Source organism: Nymphalis io, chromosome 27, assembly GCF_905147045.1.
Source record: "Nymphalis io chromosome 27, ilAglIoxx1.1, whole genome shotgun sequence".
Lineage (NCBI taxonomy): Eukaryota > Metazoa > Arthropoda > Insecta > Lepidoptera > Nymphalidae > Nymphalis > Nymphalis io.
In genome coordinates, this window is record NC_065914.1 from 1,954,560 (window position 1) to 1,977,340 (window position 22,781).

The following is a 22,781-nucleotide window of genomic DNA, read 5'->3' on the forward strand; positions in this document are numbered from 1 at the left end:
ATACTTTGTAACTTTTTATGTGAATAAAGATTATTTATTATTACTATTATTACATTATTTTTTATCTTCGGTATAAAAATTCAAGCCTGTTTACCAATATGAGACGCAAGGAGTATGAAATATTTCTTTATTATATATATCCAAGATCCTTTTGTCAATCACCATGAAAGTTGCCACATATATTCTCATTGATAAGGTGTTTTTCATAGTTTCGAGCAAAAATACGAGTGAACGTTGCACAATAGAGGGCGCTGCACGATTGGTATTTACACAAGCGGACAACGTTTACCGGTCTTTCCTTTTTATATATGTATATAATAAGTAGACGAATTGGCAAATAGGCCACTTGTTGGTAAGTGGTCACAATTCGCCCATAAAAAATGGCGTTTTAAAAAAAATTAAACGATCCTTCTATTACCAATGCGCTACCAACTTCGGAAACTAAGATGTTATACGTCACGTGTCTGTAGTTACTGGCTCACTCGCAATCCGGGATGCAATTTTTAGCCGTTTCAAAGATTAGCCCGGACAAACAGACTTTTCAATTTTATTTATTTGTAGAGATTTATATAGATTAAGCATTATTTTTCGGTGCTAGTAAATTAAGTGAATTGAATCTATGACACATGTAATGTGTTTGGGTTATCGGTTAAATAATAATAAAGCAACGAATGCCGCTGATTCTATTTAAAAACCCGCGCCCACGTGTTCAATCCTGCCGCAGCTTCTGCTCCAACTTCCACTTCGCGCTGGTGGGCCACCTCATCAAGGGGTTCCGCCACCCGGCGGGCGGCACGGTGTCGCGCACGTGCCGCGTGCTGTCCGCGCTGCTCGCCCTCGCCGCGCGCCCCGCCCACGACAAGTTCCAGCCCACCACGCGCACCGTCGCCTACCTCACGGGTACCGCACTGCAGTACACCGCCACTTCTCTTTGAACGTTCTTTAACAATTGTTTTATCGTATGTTACAGCGTTGGTATGCGTCAGCGAGGAGGTCCGGTCACGGTGTCACGTCAAGCACTCGTTGCCGAAATGGTTGCCGGATAATTGCGACTACTACTGTCCCCCCGTTGAACACCGTCGGGTATATAACGATGTTTATTACATCATTTTTCAATCAATCTCTTGCCTTCTGACCTCAAGTCTTTCCCAAGTTGTGTCAGAGCTCACGATTCTCCTCCCTTCATCCGTTCGGAAACTTCTTATTATATTGCTATCCCTTTCTCGAAGTGTAGAAGGTCAAGGTCAACATATGTACGATTCGTTCACACTGCAGCACGTGTTACACGCGGTAAAGGAAATTAAAATATCTACCCTATATTTAAAGTTCATATTTGAATGGAACGCGCATACCAAGAACGCACGCATGGGGCACTTTTCGATAGTCAACTGTGTTCGTTTACCCAAATGTGGACTTTAAACATTTTGTAAAATACGCTGTGACGCGTTTGATGTGATTATCTTACCAAGGATATAACATATTTATATATGTTAAGGTTGTATGGGCAAGTGTAAAGTAAAACACTACCAATCTTCAAAGTTGACGATTTATTTAGCTTACTTATCTGCAGGTACAATTATAATTGAACTAATTGAGAAGGCGTCCACGAACGCGAAGCACACATTTCGTCTAACTTTAACCTGAGTGGGTGGTACATACCCAGACGAGCTTGCACAAAGCCATACAACCAGTATTACTAAAGTAGATTTTTGTTATTACTGTTGATTATCTACTATATCATACATATAAATAAGAAATTTATGCTATATTTCCAGTCTTCAATGCTAATACAGCCACAGTCCTCCCACACCTCGCGTCACGGGCGAAGGCAGAAGTCCTGTGACGTGCTGGACCAGACTACGTCTTCAGTACACGGGGGTAAGGTGTAAGACATAATACTAACTAGCAAAATTCTTATAGTCTTATAGAAAGAAAGATAAATAGACAACTTTGACCTTGAAATAACGTGACGTCATCGGTCGAGATCTAAGTAGTCTGTGGTAATCATTATGGATTTGTAAAAAATAGCATTTTGAATGTTAGAGAAGCTGTTATGGGAACTTTGGAAGTAAATTTAAAGTGTATACAAGTGGTTAAGTGCAATAGTGTTGTATTATAAATAAAGATAAATTAATCGAGAACTGTTTTTAGTGCATAATACAGCAGAGCTGTTAGCGAAACGCATGGAGTATGTCTATGGATTGTTTATCTTTATTCATGTCATTGAGCGAATGTAGGTGTATCATACATAACGATATATGTTAATAAATGATGATGATGAATGATGAGGCTTCATAAGGTAGGATTATTTGCAGAACCCTAGTTCGGGTCACGTCCGTTTACACAGAATTTTCATGTGCAAAAAATGTCTTCTTAACTGTGAAAGAAATGTCAGCAAAGGAAACCTTTTTGTGTCAGATACATTCAACGTTGGAGCAGCGTAATAAACCAAATCTCTTTGAAAGGAGTTAAGCCCTAGCCCAGCAGTGGGACATTAACATGCTGTTACTACTTGTCATAAATTTAACCAAACATTTTTTTTCTTCAAGGGAAATCCCCGTCCCCTCAGTCGTCGAGCAGCGGCAGTCACAGCCCGCACTTACTTTATATTGCATATCAGGTATAATTCGACATATATATTTAAATTAGCGTTTTTATATTATATATATTTATATATATTTAAATTGGCGTTTAGTTTGGAGTTATATATCGAGAGAGGCTATTTAATTGGCGATATATACGTATATACAGTAATTATAGCTTGGGTAATGTTGAGGGGACTTATGTTATTGAAACGAGTGTATTTGGTAGAAGATGATTTATTAATGACTAATTAGTGCAACGATCTTAATATTTATACGCCATCTGACTTACATACTACTTATTACACTACACATCGGGGGGTGAATTGAAAAAAAAAAAAATGTTTTGATACATTTTTTTTTTTTAGGAATAGGTACATAATAATTGAATTTAGGTTTTAAATGGTTTAGTTCTATTTTTATGGACAATATAAGGCTTATTACATTTTAAAATTTTTACATTTAGTCCTAAATCTTCTAAAATTACAAATGGTCCAATCCACTGTGTGTCCAGTTTATTTGCCGTTTCATTTTTAATTAAAATTAGTTGTCCATTTGTATAAGTTACATTATTTGTATATTTATCGTAATTACATTTACGATTTTGTTTGCTTAAAATTAAATTTTCACGAGCATCTTGCTGCGCTACTTGTAACTTAAACTTAAGATCTAAAGCATAATTATCTGGGTTATATAATGGTTCAATATATTGACTTACTCTACAAGGTATTACACTTGGTCTACCAAAAACTAGCTCGAATGGTGTGTATTTCGTTTCTGTGTGAACAGTATTATTAAAACTAAAACACCAAAAAGATAACCATTGACTCCAGGTGTCTTTCTGACCATCACACTGAATGCGTAAGAAAGCACCTAAATTTTTATGCGAATTTTCAAGTGCACCGATAGATTGGTGGTGATAAGCTGTAGAAGTCAATTTTTGTATATTTAAAATTTTACATACCTGTTCCATTACAGTAGATACAAACTCTGTCCCACGATCTGTAGCTATGGTGTTTGGTATCCCGAACCTTAATATAAAATTATTAACTAATGCTTTTGCTATACTTACCGTGTCCTTATTTTTTAGAGGATAGGCCTCTACGAACTTAGTCAATTCACATTGAAGTGTTAAAATGTAGCAATTGTCTTCAATGTCCTTTTGCAAAGGTCCTACGACGTCAAGATAGATCTTTTCAAAAGCATGTGAAGCCGTTGTAGTTATGTCCATGGGCGCCTTGACATACCTACTATGTTCCATTTTTTACACTGAACGCACTTGCTAACAAATGTTTTAACATCTTTATCCAAGCCTGGCCAGTAAAATTTTCTTTTAATATTATATGTCATTCTACGCACACCTGCATGACCTGCGGTGGGTAGTACATGAAAGTCATGTAATATGTATTTTCTTTCTTCCCCATCATATTTTTTTTAACTCCTCTTAGAACATAGATACGTGGACCACTCCAGTCCTTTCGTTCTTTCATTTCTTTTAACAATTCTTTTATGATATTTGCAATTTCATTATTCTTTACTATGCATAGTTCATTTATTTTTCTAGTTTTACAAAATTCTCCTAACTTAGTCACAAATTCGGCTCGCGTAAATTGTGCCCTAAAGTTAAGATTAATATATAATATTTTTCTACGTAGACTATAAATAAAACATTCTTTCTCTTCGTATAAATTATCATTATTTTTCAATTTATTTAACTCCTCATTATTTATAAAAGTCATTTCCACTGAATCATTTGGTATCTTTAGTACCTCAACTACTCGTGGTTGATCAGGCCACGATTCGTTAGGTTTACTAATTTTAATTGTATTATCCTGCTCTACTTTATTTTCTAAACGCCTCTTTTGGCCTCTTGTCATAACTAACAATATTTCTTCGTTCATTTGTTTTAAAGTGTCCGATGTTATGCTAATTCTAGACAAAGCGTCCGCTACGCTATTATCCTTACCTTTTACATATATAATTTTAAAGTCGTATTCTTCTAGTGCTAACCTAAACTTAAGAAGTCTACTTGAGGGGTCTTTCATTGAGAATAGATATAATAAAGGTCTATGGTCTGTCATAATCGTAAAAGATCTACCGTATACATATGGTCTAAAGTATTTTACTGCCCACACTATAGCAAGTAACTCTTTTTGATTAGTGGGGTAGTTTGTTTCGGCTTTATTAAGAGGTCTGCTTGCAAAAGCTACCGGTTTCATATGTTGATTACACAAAACAGCGCCAATTGCTGTATCTGAAGCGTCAGTTTGAATGACGAATTCATTATTTTCTGAAAAATCGGGAAATTCTAATACTGGGGGACTTGTCAGACTGTTTTAATTTTTCGAAACTTTTTTGACACTCTTCAGTCCAAACAAATCTTTCATATTTTCTCGTTAATTTATTTAAGGGATATGTTATTTCGGCAAAATTTTTGATAAATTTTCGATAATAATTACAAAACGCTACGAACCTTTTAACTTCGTCAGTATTAGTAGGTATGGGATATTTTTGTAGGATTTCGATTTTTGCAGGGTCAGGTAAAACTCCATCTTTTGAAACTAAATGTCCTATATAAAGAATTTCTTTCTTCAAAAAATTACATTTCTTGGGATTTAATTTTAAATTAACTTTTCTTAGCCTTTCCATAACGTCAATCAAATTTTTATTATGTACGCTCAAATTTCTTCCAAATACAACTAAATCATCTAAATAAACAAAACACTTATCAAATGTTAACCCTGACATTGCAACTGACATGGCTCTGTTAAAAGCGCTAGGACTAGTCTTAAGACCCATTGGTAATCTTTTCATTTGGTATTGACCAGTGTTTGTCGTAAAAGCCGCGTATTCCCCCTACTTCGTTTATCTAACTCTACCTGATAGTAACTTTGATTAAGATCTAAGTGTGAGAAATAGATAGAACCACAGAGAGAGTCTAAAATTTCATTCATATTTGGCAAAGGGAACTTATCGTCCACAATGCAGTCATTAAGTTTCCGATAGTCGATAACAAGTCTCCACTTTTTATCACTATCACTTTTTTTCGGTACTAACAAAATTGGACTTGACCACTCGCTCTTAGCTTCTTCTATAATGTCATTCTTAAGCATTTCTGTAACTTGATTATTAACTTCATTTTTTAAAGAATGGGGTAATCTACACTGCTTAACATATACCGGACTCGTATTTGGTTTCAAACTTATTGATTGTTGATAAATATTGGTAGTATTTAATTTATCGCCTGGCAAAAAGAAAACATCTGAATACTTTGCACATATATCCTGAATGGATTTGCGCTCCTCTGTATTGAGGTGATTTAAATTTAAAATGTTTAATAAAGCTTTAGCCCTATTTAAGTCATTAGCAGTTGACCTAAAGTCGCATAACTCATAATCTTGAATCGAATATATTTCCGGTTGAAACATTGGCAAAGTAACATCATGTTCATTGGTATTTAAAATTTTAACAAGTAATCTGTTATTTCGTATCCTACTGATACAACCTGCAAGGAAAACGTTATCAGCTAATTGCTGACTGTGGATAACAAAGTCATTTTCCGAATCATTATCCTAAAGTAAGTAATGAAATGATTCACAACGCGCAGGTATAAGTAAACTTTCATTAGAATAATTCAACGAATCATAAAGTGGTAAGGAACATTCCATTTCATATTTGTTTAAGGTAATGAATGGAATTGTTATAAAAAGTTGATACTTGATACGTAGCGACACAGAAAATCTAAACCTAAAATACCGTCAGCCTTTAAAGGTAAGTTATTGAAAACATGTAGCCTAATATTAAAGTCAACATGAAACTGTTGATCACGATGAAATAAGATGACATCAGTGTAACCTATGGACTGAATTTTACCTCCAATACCATTTATGATAGTTTCGTCTCTAATTACTTTACTGTTACTGGGTAATGCCTGTTTCTTTATTACAGATAATGATGCTCCTGTATCTACTAACCAAAAATATTTCCTATTGTTAATAAAAAATGATAAATATTTGGCTTTGCCATTTAATGCCAAAATGTTATGTTTCAACACGAAAAAACTGCATTTCACTATTATTATCTGCGTTTACGGATTGATTTTGTTCAAGTTTTTCTGAATAAAATACTCTGTTTCTATTGCCACTACCACGAGATATCGAACTCGATGGATTCTCGTTCGAATCTCGTCCGCGATTCAATTTATGAAATTTAGGTCTACCATGATAATATGTTTGGCCGCGTGGATAATTATTAAAATTTCTTCGATTATTAAAATAACTGGAATTATTTGGCTTGCCTGCGTTATTTTGTGGGAAATATGATCTTTCTTGTGATGAATGTGACTTACCTCTTCCACGAGTGGAGAAATGCATGACATCCTCACCTCGCGACGAAGATGCAGCTGACAGCCATTCATCTTTCGCAGCTTGAATCGCCTCGTTTAGGTGTTTGTATTTGCGTGCTGCAATAATCGTACTTAGTCTTGAATTTCTTAGACCGTCAGAAAAACGTTGTATTGCGAATCGCTCATTAATAGGTTTTAAAATTTCGTATTTTTCAGCATCGCCGTCTGCCTGAGCTATCGTTAAATCTGCAAATAATTTCTCTATCTCGGTGAGCCTACTTTTTAAAACAAATGTAATTAGTAATTTTTGACCCGATGATGACAACATATCCGAATACATTTCTATAGAGTCAATGATACCTTTAATGCTGTTTTCGTTATTATTCATAACAGGAATTAAACTACCTGCTGTTTTCAAATCGAACTCCCACTTTTTTTTTTTTTTTTATATATTCGCCGGGAGGGCAAATGACTCTACTCCACCTGTTGGTAAGTGGTAGTAGAGTCCAAACGCGACGACGGCCAGTACAGACGGGAAAAACGTTCTGCACTAGCCGCCTTCGCCTTGCCGGCCCGCAAGATGCTTCTTCACGCCTCGTTTGAAGGAACCCGGGTTGTAAGAGGAGGGGAACACGTGAGCTGGTAAGGAATTCCATTTTTTGGAAGTGCGACAAAGAAAGGAGTTGCCAAATTTCTTTGTTCGCGATGGAATTGATGTCACAGTTAGGCGGTGACATCGAGAACCAGCTCGCGTGGACTTAAGAAGGAAGGGGGAAGCAGGAATTAGAGAGAATAATTCCTCAGAGCACTCGCCGTGATACAGTCGATAGAAAGCGCTCAGTGCTGCTATCTCACGACGCAATTGTAAAGGTTCAAGGGTGTTTGTGACCTTTACGTCGCCAATAATGCGTACGGCACGTCGCTGCAACCGGTCCAAGGCCTCAAGTAGGTACTTAGCGGAGCCATCCCAAAGGTGCGAGCAATATTCCACGCAAGACCGTACCTGTGTTTTGTACAGCAGGCACAGTTGTTGTGGCGTGAAAAAGCGCCGCACCTTGTTCAGAACTCCGAGTTTCCGTGAAGCTGTTTTTATAACAGCCTCGATGTAATCCCTTGGACTAAGGTCGCAGCGAACGTCAATCCCCAGCATGGCAATTTTGCTTTGCATCACCAGCGGAGTACCACAGAGGGAGGGAAGAGGGGAAAATGTTGACTTTTTCGCCGTGAGAGCGCATACCTGTGTTTTCTTGGCATTAAACTCAACAAGATTATCAGAGCCCCATTTGGCGATGAGCTCTAACGTCCTATCGAGTTCAATGACAAGATTCTTCCGCCTCTCCTCAATTTCCGCTCGCCCAGCCACTGCGCGTCCGTGGTATCCACCATGCACTGTACTATCGTCTGCATAGCAATGTATGTTCCCAAGAGAGAGCATATCATTGATATGCAAAAGAAACAGTGTGGGAGATAGCACAGATCCCTGGGGGACCCCAGCATTCACTACATAGAATTGTGAAGCGCAACCATCAACTAAAACACGAAGGCTACGCTTGTGTAGGAAGCTGGCAATCCAGGTGCATAGCTGAGCAGGCAGACCATATGCCGGCAGCTTGGAGAGAAGACTTCTGTGTGTGAGAAGACCCTGTCGAAAGCCTTGGAGATATCGAGGCTGACAACCAACGATTCTCCATGCTTGTCGATAGCTTCACCCCAGAGGTGCGTTACGTACGCTAGAAGATCACCTGTGGACCGTTTTGGTCGAAACCCGTATTGACGATCATTAATTAAAGAGTGATCTTCTAGGTAATGGATCAGTTGGTTGTTTAAAATCCGTTCCATCACCTTACAAAGTACTGAGGTGATAGCTTTTGGCCGATAATTTGCCGGGTCAGACCGATCCCCTTTTTTGGGAACCGCTTGCACATTAGCTCTTCTCCAAGCCTCCGGCACACTTCCCGAAGAGAGAGAAAGTTGGAACAGGCGCGTTAACACAGGAGACAGCTCCGCTGCGCACTTCTTCAGCACTATGGCTGGTATTCCATCGGGACCGCTAGCTTTCCGTACATCAAGTGATTGCAGCTCCGCACGCACATCACGTTGCCTGATTTTAATGTCAGGCATCGTATGGCCACATGCAGGTATTGTAGGTGGCAGTGCACTACAATCATCGATGACGGAATTGTCGGCAAAGAGTTTAGCCAGGAGATCAGCTTGCTCTTGCGGACTGTGAGCTAGCGATCCGTCCGGATTTCTGAGCGGTGGCAGCGAAGGTTGGCAGAAATTGTTTTGCACAGACTTGGTCAGACGCCAGAAGCTACGGGAGCCCCTAGGATGCGAAACAAGATCATGACCAATCTGTACAATGCGCTGTGCATCCGCTCTCGTGTATGCCTTTCTACAGGACTTGGAATTTTTATTATAGTTTGCTTTCAGTGAGTCAATGTTAGATGCCCCGCTAATGCAGCCGTTGATCCACTTGCGATATGCCGCCTGCTTAGCTGATACAGCATCGGCACATTCACGAGTGAACCAACGGTTACGCGTACTCCTACTGACGAGATCTGAGCTAGGAATGTAGTATTCCATTCCCAGCATGATCTCGCCAGCAACAGCAGCGGCACTAGCTGTCGGGTCATTCCCACTGAAGCAACGTTCCTTCCAAGGGACCGACGCATAGTAATCGCGCATACCGTCCCAATCCGCCGACTTATAGTGCCAAACGCGACGTTTGCACACCGCTAGTGGCGGCAGCTTGGCCTGTGGCACTCTGGTAGAAATAAGGCTGTGATCCGAAGAGCCAAGAGGAGCCTGAACCACAACCTGATATTCCACCGGGTGAGAAGTCAGCAGAAGGTCCAGTAGAGAAGGTGCTTGCCCATCGATGTCTGGGATCCTGGTGGGCTGATCAACCAGTTGGGTCAAGTCATGTGTGAGAGCAAAAGCATGAGCAGTCCTTCCAGCATGGTTAGTTTTGAGGGATTTCAACCAGGATTCGTGGTGAGCATTAAAATCCCCCAAAAACACCAATTCCGCGTTAGGAAATTGCTCTTGCGCAGCATCTGCCACCCGACTAAGATGGTCAAATAATCGGCTTGTCTCCAAGTCACCATTGTGGGATCTGTAGAGGCACACGTAGACTCGGCTCTGAAGAACCAAGTCCACACGTACCACCAACATGGAGAAGGAGGGGTCCTCCAAGCAGCGCAGTCGGTGACAGCAAACATCCGTCCTGACGAACAAGCATACTCCGGCTTTCGCTTTGAAGGATTCTTCAAGCGTGTAGCCGGGATAATTAAGGTAGCTGGTATCGGCAGGACGGAGTATTTGTGTCTCCGTGAGAAACAACATTGCTGGCCGTGCTGTCTCGAGATGGTGGTGGACAGCGTTGAGGTTAGTGTGGAGTCCTCGGATGTTAGAGAACTCGACCTCAAACAGCGAGGGTATGGTGGGGGTGTGCACCGCTGTACGACCGTTATTTCTGTTTTGTTGCGCCATTTGGGAAAAATAGAATGGAAAAGAGACGTGAAGCGAGCGATGTATTGCCACGATAGGGATGGGCAAAGCGTGGAGGCGTGTTTCCCCAAGTGGTTGCCAAAAGGGAAAATACACTGACCCGCCGGACGGAAGGGCCCCCGAACCCCCCCGGAAGTGGCCACCGGGACCCCACCTACCGGTCACCAACCGGCACGACGGTGCACCCCGAGATTATGCGTGGCCTGGTGGGGCAGCCTCACGAGCTGGTTAGGCACGCTCGGGCCCCTGTACTATGCCACGGGCGGCCAGCGGAACAGCCGTTTCTTCGGTTCTCCCTGTCCGGCAGGTCAATACAGTTTCCCCCGGCATTGGTTCAACAGCCGTCTCCAATTGGACCAACACCCATCGCGGCAATACTCGCTCGGGCTCTGGCTGTATGCTGGCTGACCTCGAAACGCGGCTGCAAGCCACTTCACGAGTTTTTCACCATGCGTACGGTGGTAACAAGCCAGGCGGATGTTAGCATCCTACCACCAGATGAGCAGATGGTCGCTCAGATATCCCTTAGTCGCCTCTTACGACACCCATGGGAAAGAGAGGGGCAGTGAAATGTATTCTTTCTCCGTCACTGCACGGATAAGAATAATATATAAGCTTATTGAAGCAATGAATGTAAAAGACTTAGGCTTTATTTCTTTAGAAGTAATACATTGGATTATATTCGAACTTTTCTCAAATATTTTCTCAGTTTCCGCTAACTTATTTTTTATAACATTACCTTGATATCTTAACTTTCCCTTCTTAATTAAATATTTTCTTATCAATTTAAGTTCATCTAAACATTTAACTAAATCATCTTCCATTCCCTTATAACAACATATTTATAAAAGTAATACATACCAAGTATATTAACTCACTTACGAGTAGTTACCATGGTAGGGGCTACGACCTGATACATTGCAATATGAAACTCTTTGTTTACATTATACATACTTAATCAATTAAATAATATTAATAGGATACATTTATTTTACTAGATTCTACACTAATTCGTTAAAAAAAAAACACCTTAAAGTTTATAAATAGTCATTTTAACAGTTCAAAGTTTATTTCTGAAATGTTATTGGATCACTTTACAAAACGCACGCACGCACTTTTTATTAATATTAAATATAAACACCTGGTTTTTACGCACTTTCTTCGTAATTCTAATGCCGTCACTTCTCTACTGGTTGGGTATGTCTCTTGCGCGGGTGAATGACCGTCTTAAGTTGTTTTGCGTGATCTCATCCGATATCCAATTTTTATGGCATTTTTTGTACTTTTTATAAATAAAGTACAGTGCTGCAATGCCCAGTAGCACACAAATAACCAATAAAACTATGCTAATAATAACTTATATCCAATTCTTCAACTCGTCGTCCGATTTTGGAGCTGCAACACTATACTGCGATCAAATTCGCGTCGCGCGCCCCAAATATGGCAGGGTCGCCATGAGGGGACTTATGTTATTGAAACGAGTGTATTTGGTAGTAGATGATTTATTAATGAATAATTAGTGCAACGGTCTTAATATTTATACGCCATCTGACTTACATACTACTTATTACACTACAGTAACATCGAGGAATAAACTCAAAACTTTCTCCTTAAGAGACGAGAAGTGTAAACACTTGAAATCGAAATAAAAAACCTGAGATTATATTGTAACGTTTTATAAGCTATTCACTAAACCAAATAGGTTGTTTTTGCCCTCTATAAAAGTCAACCCGCTTTTTTCTATTCTTTTAACTCGTTACTATATTTGATGTGTAAATATCTTAGCACCTCGGTACACTGTAGGGGCAAACTGAGACTTCGAGTGTCAAACGCGGGAGCGTAAGATTTCGAGCGTCAGATGACGTCAGCGTGAGATGATGTCAGCGTGAGATTTGTCATTGTAAGTGTGTTAATGTGTGCGTGAGATCAGTACAAGAGCTTACATGCTTACACATAAATTCTCGTGAGTACCTATGCACCCACACATATAATCAATAACTTCACCAATATCTTCTAGCCGTTAGACGATGACGGTCGTGGTTCTCCCGGCAGCACGGACGAGATTGAACGCCCTTCGTCCACCAAGTCTGGCGCTAGCGATTGCCCGGATGCCGCTACAAAGGTGACTATTATGCAGCTAATTTTTTTTTGTTTTAAGATTATAGACGGCGACCGGGGACGCCGCGAGGGACTTGGAAATTGACAGTGGACTCGACGTGAGTTAGCCTATTCTGGTGCTATTTCTGTAGAACATTCCGAACCGGTTGTAGCTTTACATTGAATATAATCTAAAATGACTATTCAAAAGTGCTAAATACTTGAATGAAATCAACATAGATTTATAGAGATGGCTAAATTGCCAGATCACTTGTTATCCAAAGTTCGCGGGTTAAAATATCTGGAGTATCTACCCCAGATTTATGCCTAGGCCAACAAGGCACCGGCACCGCCAGCCGAGGGTCCCCACCAAGCCAAGAATAATATAATTTTACTCTAACCGCTTCGGAATGAGGAGGTCTTAAAAGCCAGTGTCAGGGTCTTTCGATCGCTATCACATCTTAAAAAAAAACTTAGTGAGGGTGGGATTGTGTGGGATAAAATTGTACCATATGTGTTACACAAGCATTGGAGTAACATCGAGGAATAAACTCAAAACTTTCTCCTTAAGAGACGAGAAGTGTAAACACTTGAAATCGAAATAAAAAACCTGAGATTATATTGTAACGTTTTATAAGCTATTCACTAAACCAAATTGGTTGTTTTTGCCCTCTATAAAAGTCAACCCGCTTTTTTCTATTCTTTTAACTCGTTACTATATTTGATATGTAAATATCTTAGCACCTCGGTACACTGTAGGGGCAAACTGAGACTTCGAGTGTCAAACGAGGGAGCGTAAGATTTCGAGCGTCAGATGACGTCAGCGTGAGATTTGTCATTGTAAGTGTGTTAACGTGTGCGTGAGATCAGTACAAGAGCTTACATGCTTACACATAAATTCTCGTGAGTACCTATGCACCCACACATATAATCAATAACTTCACCAATATCTTCTAGCCGGTAGACGATGACGGTCGTGGTTCTCCCGGCAGCACGGACGAGATTGAACGCCCTTCGTCCACCAAGTCTGGCGCTAGCGATTGCCCGGATGCCGCTACGAAGGTGACTATTATGCAGCTAATTTTTTTTGTTTTAAGATAATAATGGGAACTGTTCGTATGGGGTATAATAGAACCACCTCTACCCGGGGTACCATGAATAACTTTAATATCACATATCTATGAAAAAAGTATATTATAATATATTTGAAGACGTAAGAATTACGTAAAATCGAAAATAAAATATATATGACAATTTTTTTAGCAATACTTACTGCTACTGTAATTCAAATACTCTTTAAATGCTTTCTCGGATTTCAGGAAGGTTTTTCATAAATTATTATAAAAAGTAAGCTAAGTATATTACTATATCTCGCGGATTCAAATGGATTGCCATTTTAATGGCCGCCATTGTCGTGCAATATGTTGATTTTATTAAATCAGTCTGAGAGTGAGAGACCAAGGGGGCCGTTCGACAAAATGATCACACGCGCTACTGACATACTCCTTTATATTTTATATTTCCATCAGTCGGCTACATAATAAAATAGGCATCTTATATATAGGGGTCTCATACCAACCTACATGACATACGTCACGTTGCGTGGTGTTGCTATTCTAATGAGTGACGTCGTATACCCGCTTAAATTTATTATCTCTGACATATATATCACAACATGTATTATATTGAAAGTTGTATGTCGTAGTATTTTAAAGTTGCACAAGTGATATTACAGTTAGCATGTGTGTGCACAAACACAAGTGCACACTATTTCTAACTCTCATAATCCGATACCATTGGAAGGGGTTTTTGCCTCGCATAACCACCGTGGAACCCGCTTTCGCCAGTGGGTTTCCTGAATCGACAGAAAAACCCAATAACTTTTACTTGGTAGGCCTTTGTCTACCCCTTCGGGTAGGTACCACTCACTCATCATATTATGTACTATCAAACAAAAATAATATCGTTGTATTCCAGTTTCAATATACATAACATTGTATATATAAGTGTATATATTTTCGACGATACATGTATTCATGTTTTTTTTCCTTGCTAGCAATCATCTGAAGACAAAGAGTCTAGCAGTCCGGAATGCAACTCGCTGCTGGACCCGTCCGTGCTCTGCGACTTCACCACGCAGGCGCTCGTCTTGACCGTTCTCGCCACACTGGTTAAATATACCACAGGTAATAAATAATAATAAATAAATTATTCCTTATTTCTCAACACAGAATACCATAGATAATAAATAAAGGTGTTAATAAATAAACGAGTTAGTATTCATCGATTTCGAGACAAGACATGGAGAAATGTATTAGTTTTTAATTTACATATGTGATTTAATTGACAACAAATAAAATGAAAGATAAGAAATTCAAGTAATTTTTGGCACAATGTTTTGTCCTTCTCTTTCGAAAGTCAAATTATTAATGACAGAAAGAGACAGTCGGTGTGAAACCGTCTATCCGCTAAATAACGTATTAGTGAGGTCGAATGTGTTTATTCGTCTTAAGTTATAAAGTTTGTAGTTTTAGTATGTATCGAAAACAACAGATGGCGTTAGCAGTGTTTTAAATAGGTCCCATGTGTTGTTGTCTTAATGTGTTCGGTTATTTGCTCTTAAGGTTAGCAATTGCACCGATATGTGGATGAATGTATGACGATTTTTATACTGATTTATATATGTTTGATTCTAATAACGCATTAATAAATACACACAATGTATATACCAACACAGATGCACTCTAATAATCCGATGGAAAGGCAATTCGTCACGACCAGAAGAGTTCAAGTACAGGACCAACAACTTTACTTGCTTTCCGAGGCACGGAAGTGTACTTCCAACTTCCAGACTCTGAGCCACCACTGAGAATCTTTAACAGAAAAACTCAATAACTTTTTTATCGGCCCGACCAGATTAGATGTCGGATTTGAACCCAGGACCTCGCGATCTTTGGCGTTATAGCTAGCCACTAGACGAAGAGGCAGTCATTACACTCATTATATTTATCTTGTATATAGATGAAGATGAAATAAGGATACTCTACCAGTACCTGGCGGACGGTTCAGTGGTGTTCCCGAAAGTGTTTCCCGTCATGTAAGTATTTATTATTATTAAGTATTTATATATAGCCATTATTACGACCTATGTATTTATATACAACATAACAGCTCGTTGATGACCCATAACTGGACAAATCTTAAGCACGTTATATACTTTTCTGTATCCCTGATATTTTGTATGTAAAATTTCATGATGCTCGGTTGAGTAGGTAAGACGTGATAGGTCTGACGCTCTCAGCGTCAGGGTAGCATGCGAAAGCGATTCCGTGGCGCTCCTCGTTAAGACGGAAAGGGTACCGCTGGTTTTTTAGTGAGTATTCCGATGTTCGGGGCGCACTCGGCGCCTTGGACACCGGCGGGCCCCACATATCCCCCCCCTTCCCACTGTTCCCGTGGGGGAAACGCGTAATGCGTTTTTCCAGCGTTAAAAAAAAGGTAACATGTGATAACGTAACAAACAAACTCCCTTTCGCTTTTAAAATATAAGTGAATAAATAAAACCGACCCTATAAAAATGAATGAAGTATTCGAATTTTAGTCATGAATCTGTAGAATAACAGCTGTGCTAGATGAAGTGTGTTCAGCAATCGTCGAAGTGACTTGGTCTAAATTATTCAATACAATACATAAAATTACTTTTATCAGGGAGAATGTCTGTCGCCCCCCTGGATTTGACAGAAAAAAAAACCCGCTGAGTTTCTTTCGCCGGTTCTTCTCAGGTCTGAGGTGCTTATTTCCGAACCAGTGGTAGATTTATGACAGTCAATAAGCAAGTGTAACGCTTCTATATTGAATAAAGATTTTTGATTTTTGAGTCGCTCCGGGTCTTACTTGGCACAGAGGTTGTCCATTACCATACATCGTGGAAATGTGGCCTGTGTTATGGGCTTTACGTCGGGTGGGAATCGAGAGGGACTTTTTTAAATTTGATTTAAAAAAAAAGTCATTAAAAAAATTCATAAAATTTTTGAATACATGATAAAAAGAATACATATTGTTTACAAACAACAATTTGGTTATTTCTATAAATGAAATTGATAATCAGTAACAGTAACAGCTTGTTAATGTCCCACTGCTGGGCCTCCTCTCCCTTTTTCAGGAGAAGGTTTAGAGCTTATTCCACCACGCTGCTCCAATGCGGGTTGGTAGAATACACATGTAACATAATTTTAATGAAATTAGACACATGCAGGTTTCCTCACGATGTTTTCCTTCACCGTCAAGCACGAGATGAATTATAATCACAAATTAAGCACATGAAAATTCAGTGGTGCTTACCCGGGTTTGAACCCACGATCATCGGTTAAGATTCACGCGTTCTAACCACTAGGCCATCTCGGCTTATAAATTGATAATCGCTATGACTTTATTCACGTCCGCTGATGAGTAGGGTACCATTAACTGCCATGGTCCGTCATAATCAGACGAGTCATCGATATTTTTAATTATCATTACAGCCACAGTCTCCTGGATATGAAGATCAACAATGTTCTAATGCATTGCCACGATCAAGTGATTCTGAGCGCGGTACAGAGCATCATACAGGTAATAACTTTTTTTTGGCATTGATGTTGTAAGAAATGTTAACCATCGCTTACATAGCCAATACGCCACCATCCTTGGGAACTAAGATGTTATGTCCCTTGTGCCTGTAATTACACTGAGTCACTCACCCTCCAAACCGGAACACAACATGTTTTGCGGTAGAATATCGGATGAGTGGGTGGTACCTACCCAGACGAACTTGCGCAAAGCCCTACCACCAGTGAAATGAAGAAAAGAAAAGAGTAACTAATAATAATATAACTCTTTATTGCCACACGTAATAAGGAACATCAAAATTAAATTAAATGAATGGCTAAGGAGGTGGCTCAGCTTAACCTGCAGCGGGAACACGTTCCCATGCAGAGCTGTTTTTGAGCCATCCCCTCCTCCCTGGGATGTAAGGTGGGTGAGACTGCAGGGTTAACTGTGATTCTGTTTCTGCGTGCGTGTGTGCGCGTGCGTGCGTGCATGCATCAGTGCGTGCGTGCGTGTATATGTATCTCTTAAAGAAACTACCGAGTATCTTGCCGATTCTTTTCGGTTCTATATTGTAACATGGACTTAAAAGTACTGTTAATAGTGTACTGGAATACATTTTGATTTTGAAACAACTTTCAGAATATGATAGCGTCGGAGGACGCGAGTCAGCAGCAGCTGCACTACATGCAGAGTCGCGGCTTCGGAGGCCTCTGGAGGTTCGCGGCGCCCTTCACCAAGGTATGTCCTTGAAATCAGAAAATAAATTACTTGAAGAAGAACTGGTGTTAAAAATATGGCTGGCATGACTAGTACATTAAAGTGGCAGTACCCTGGTCACGTATGTCGAAGGACCGATGGCTGTTGGATCAGACGACGCCTAGAGTTCCCCCACTCTAGGATCGGCAATCATAACGTAGAGCGTCCTCTAGCCATTTGGATCTGAAGGTGAAGAAGGTGCTGGACTGGAAGACGGAGAACCGAGAGCTTTGGCGCAACTTGAGAGAGACCAAATCTCTAGCAGCGGATGATGTTTATATAGCATATATATAAGAATTGCAGTTAAATTACAGCTTAATAGGTTGCTACAATCTGCAATCTCCTGTCTGCGATATAAAAATTTAGATTTTGGTCGTTATGAATTGAAATTAATGTTTGTTCACGTGTCTTTTGTTACATCATGCCTAATAATAATAAATATATTCATTGCACAGATAAAAAAGAACAAAAAGGTTTATTAAAAAAAAACATTTGTTTTTTTTTAATTTCCTGGTATTATGGCAAATATATTATAGGCAATAGAATTCGTGCGCACTCACTATCGACTGTACCCCCTAGAACCAGTGCACGGCGGTGAACAGCGCGTTCGTGTACTACCTGGTGACGATGGTGGAAAAATATCTCCCGGGTGACGACTGCGTGCGGCAACCGTCCCCCGACCCCGACCGATCCGATCGAATCGACCGACCCGAGCGCCCCGAGCGACTCGACCTGCACGACCTCGACCAGCGGTTTCCGGGTAAATACATACCTGCATACGTGCATATAAGGTGCTCCAAACCGATTTCGGCCACGGCGGCCAATTTCTTTCGATAGAAAAACCCAATAATTTTTTATTGACTTGAGATTTGAACTGCGGCCTTACATCTAGCCACTAGACCAACGAGGCATACAAACATACATACATTATTACATACATAATCAAATCAAAATATCTTTATTCAAATAGACTTCTACGAGTAATTATGAATCGTCAAGCGCTACCACCGGTTCGGAATGTGGATTCTAGTGAGAAGAACCGGCAAGAAACTCTGCAGTTACTTTTCTATGAGAACCAGCTATCATTCAATCCATGCATAAACAGATCACATAAACGGAGTAATAAGATAATTGAAGGGACAGAGTACTTGAAGCCTGTTTAGCGGCAAGTACTGCTGTTCTGCGGTAGAATATCTGATGGGCGAGTGGTGCCCAGACGAGCTTGCACAAAGCCCTACCACCAGTAAAACCCACTAACGCAGCCACTGATCCACGCGCGATATGCCGCCTGCTTAGGCTACACAGCATCGGCACATTCGCGAGTGGACCAACGGTTACGCGTACCCTTGCTGATGAGATCTGAGTGAGGAATGTAGTATTCCATCCCTAACAGAATCTCATCAGCAACAGCAGCGGCGCTGGCAGTCGGGTCATTCCCATTGAAACAACGTTCCTTCCAAGGAACTGACGCATAGTCATCGCGCATACCGTCCTAATCTGCCGACTTATAGTGCCAAACGCGACGTTTGCATACCGCTGGTGGCAGCGGCTTGGCTTGTGCCAGTATACCTAGAAAAGATTTAACTTTATTAAGACGGAAGCTATTCTATTTCTAGTACAAAACATATTTTTCGAAACAATTTCTACACACACACATACACAACGTATACAAACAAACACGCACACACACACACGCCCTATTTTCTTGCTGTATCGTATTTCCACATTCACATCTAACATAACCGATTTCTTAATTTTTCCAGGGTAATCGCCAACCTACAATATTCTGTCCAGATCGAGAGTCGTAGTTTAATAATGTAAGTATCAAAAACTGTGTCAAATATTATTAAGAAAATCAATTATTTTATAATATAAAATATATAAACAAATTACTATATATGTAATGTTTTTATCGAAATAATTAAGTTTATTCACTAAAGTGTTTATGTATAAGTATTATGTAATTTACAGGACGCGTTGGCAATTGTAGAAAAAACTGCAAACGAAAATTAATAATATCAAGCCCATACCTTTAAAAAAAATGGTGCAAATATCCACAAACGTAAAAAACAATGAATCGAGAAACGGAACACAGCGTTCTGTGCCCTATTGCTAAAAGGCCTAAAGTATATTTTTGATTCAAATGTAAATATCATATGCTAAATCGTTTAAATATAATAAAATTAATTTGCAACACGGCATAAAGATCATATTGCTCATACCAACAGTACTACAACAGTACTACACAAAAGGGTTATGTTATATTGAACAAAGAACATCTAATCCTCGTTTCTATTTATATAACAAAAGAAAAGGTTATTGATATAGGCCCTTCTAGCACCGGGACACAGCGTTATATATAATAATAATTAATAATGTATTAGTCAATTACTAAATTTACGCGCAAAATGTATTCAAGACCGATATAACTACAGTAAATATACAGTAGCACTTCTCCAAGTCGAACTTGAACGGAGATGTCCAAAAATTTAGGGCTTCAAGGAAAGTAAACACAACATTTCGACTTAACGAGGTTCAACTTAAAGAGGTGCTACGATATATATCAATGTTGCTAGCAATAAAAAATATGCCATATTATACCATGACATGAATATATCTATATATATTTGTACTTATTATATTAGAATTTAATTATTTTAAATGAATTAATAATACTATATTTTAATCATGATATGTACCTAACTAGCGCACAAATTTTTTAATTAATATATAAGCAGCTATACTTCTATGCTAAGGCTGTTCTGTAAGAACGAACTCGGACATCGCAAACGGTCGTGTAATGTCGGAAAGTGATACGCGATATTGACCGTTATAATCATAACAGTACAAGGACACACGCGTCAAAATAGTGTATCACTACAAGTCGGTTGTCAACATTTCACGGGGGAATGAAGTTTGTTCTTACTGAATAGCACTGCAAGCGGAATATCGTTGAACCGTCATAACTTGTCTCTGTCACTCTCGTATGAACATATTGGCATCTCATTCGCACGCGTGTTGAACGTCATTAAAGATTTCAATATATATAATTTATCGTCACTTTCATGTGTACGTGTTCTTTGGTCTTCAATTATCGCTATGACAAACATCATAAATAGATTGGCGGTAGGTTTTAATAATGTTTATATACCTAAAGTCTTCTATTTGTATTTTATAAGCGTTATGTATTAAATCCTATACGGCCTATGTCCAGTAGTGGACGAGAATGAGATGACCATGTATAAAAAATTATAGATATAAGTCACACACTTAAACGTATGTATGTATGTATATATAATCATTGACAGGAAGAGATATTTCTCTTCATAAACAAACCATATATTTACATATTACATGCGTTTTGCTAACAGCTCTTATACACTATGTACCACAAACAGTTCGCGATTAACTTACATTTATATCTTAATACAACTCTACCTGTAAATCGTACTTGAAGGGAGACGTCAAAAAATTCAAGTTATAGAGTTTTCGACTATCTTAATACGAATAAGCACACAAAACACTATTCCCGTATTCTAAGCCCTTAAATGGGCTCCCAACATCCGGCTGAGTATCTTAAAGACTCGCCCCCCGCCCGGTGACGCTGTCGAGGCCCTTTGGGCCAACAGCAACAAGTCAATTCGAAAAAAAAACACTTCCAATTTCAAGTTCAACTAGTTCCGTTCAAAACTTCATCGACATTCCAAATGATTTCCAAATGATTCGGGAATCCATAATGATTCAATACAATTTAATTGATTATTTATATCTCGACCAATGACGTCATGCCGACTCAAGGTCAATAGTTGTTTGTTTGTCTGTCACTCTGACGTCATATATATTATTGTTTTTATGCTGGATGAAGTAAATTTATTTTTATATATATCGGCCGTGTGAACAGGCGTTAAAGTAAGTGTCCTGTGCTCCTGCTTCTGAACTGCTGGAGCTGGTCATGTTATATGCGATCACGTCGGGGTTCACCAAGGGGGTCACTAATTATACCTTCCTTACCTTAAACTTCAATTAAATCCGACGTCCGATTAACACCTGGGTCACAGAGCGCCTGAATATAATTACACATGTGTGCACACGGCACATATACATTTCTATAAACACAAAATCTAGACAAGCATCCATACATCGATATATATTTTGTCCAAAACACTTAGGTGCACTTAGGTTTTGTTTTCTTTTAAAACACAGGACATAGTATAAGGAGCATATTTTAAGTAGTTGAATACAGACGCGGGTTACTATGTAAACAGATTCATGTAACGCTTAATTATTTACTTATATTATAGTGTAATATTAAGCTTTGTGTGCCATATTTATAGTTATAGTTTGTGGAATACATATATATGTAAATAAGCAAGTTTAGTATCTTTACGAATTTTTTTTCATTGGATAAATGCATTTACGCGTTTCCCCCATATGAAGGGGGGGTATGTGGGACTGAAGGTACTCTTTACAGGGAAATATTCTATATATAAGATTTTTTTGTAGTTAAAATGAATTAAAATTGTATGCCATGATTATATGGCTTGAGTACGTTATGTAGCCTATTATCCGGCTTCAGAAAGAATGCGTTCGTGACAGGTCACGGATCGAATGGACGAACTTTGAAGAGGCGAAGCATTTCTGAGATAAATGTTACCACCGATATTATTAGACCACTAACAAATAATATTGTACTTATTTACTAGGTGGTAGGGATTTTTGCAAGCTCGCCTGGGTAGGTATTTTTGTTATAGATAGGAGGACGGGAAAACGGGTCAATCGATGGTAAGTGGTCACCACCGTCCACCACCGTCGTTGATATTTGCTATTTAAGAAATATTAAACATTCCTTACATCGCCAATGCTCTACTAGGTTTGGAAACTAAGCCGTTATTTCCTTTGTC

The 22,781-nt window shown here is 39.2% G+C and overlaps 1 protein-coding gene across 5 annotated transcripts in view; it reads left to right on the top strand.

Annotated features, from left to right (window-relative positions):
• LOC126778764 (neurofibromin-like) overlaps positions 1-20,271 on the top strand; it is an 82,570-nt gene extending 62,299 nt beyond the window's left edge. For all 5 annotated transcript variants that reach the window (XM_050502383.1, XM_050502387.1, XM_050502386.1 and 2 more), the window contains 13 exons: positions 725-900; positions 971-1,083; positions 1,776-1,878; positions 2,550-2,620; positions 12,458-12,562; positions 13,495-13,599; positions 14,594-14,723; positions 15,559-15,634; positions 17,058-17,145; positions 17,764-17,862; positions 18,460-18,640; positions 19,644-19,697; positions 19,852-20,271. In XM_050502383.1, coding sequence (XP_050358340.1) covers positions 725-900; positions 971-1,083; positions 1,776-1,878; positions 2,550-2,620; positions 12,458-12,562; positions 13,495-13,599; positions 14,594-14,723; positions 15,559-15,634; positions 17,058-17,145; positions 17,764-17,862; positions 18,460-18,640; positions 19,644-19,648 — 1,252 coding nt within the window. In that variant the 3' untranslated portion in view covers positions 19,649-19,697; positions 19,852-20,271. The remainder of the gene's footprint in view (positions 1-724; positions 901-970; positions 1,084-1,775; positions 1,879-2,549; positions 2,621-12,457; positions 12,563-13,494; positions 13,600-14,593; positions 14,724-15,558; positions 15,635-17,057; positions 17,146-17,763; positions 17,863-18,459; positions 18,641-19,643; positions 19,698-19,851) is intronic.
• The last annotated feature ends 2,510 nt before the right edge of the window (positions 20,272-22,781 follow it).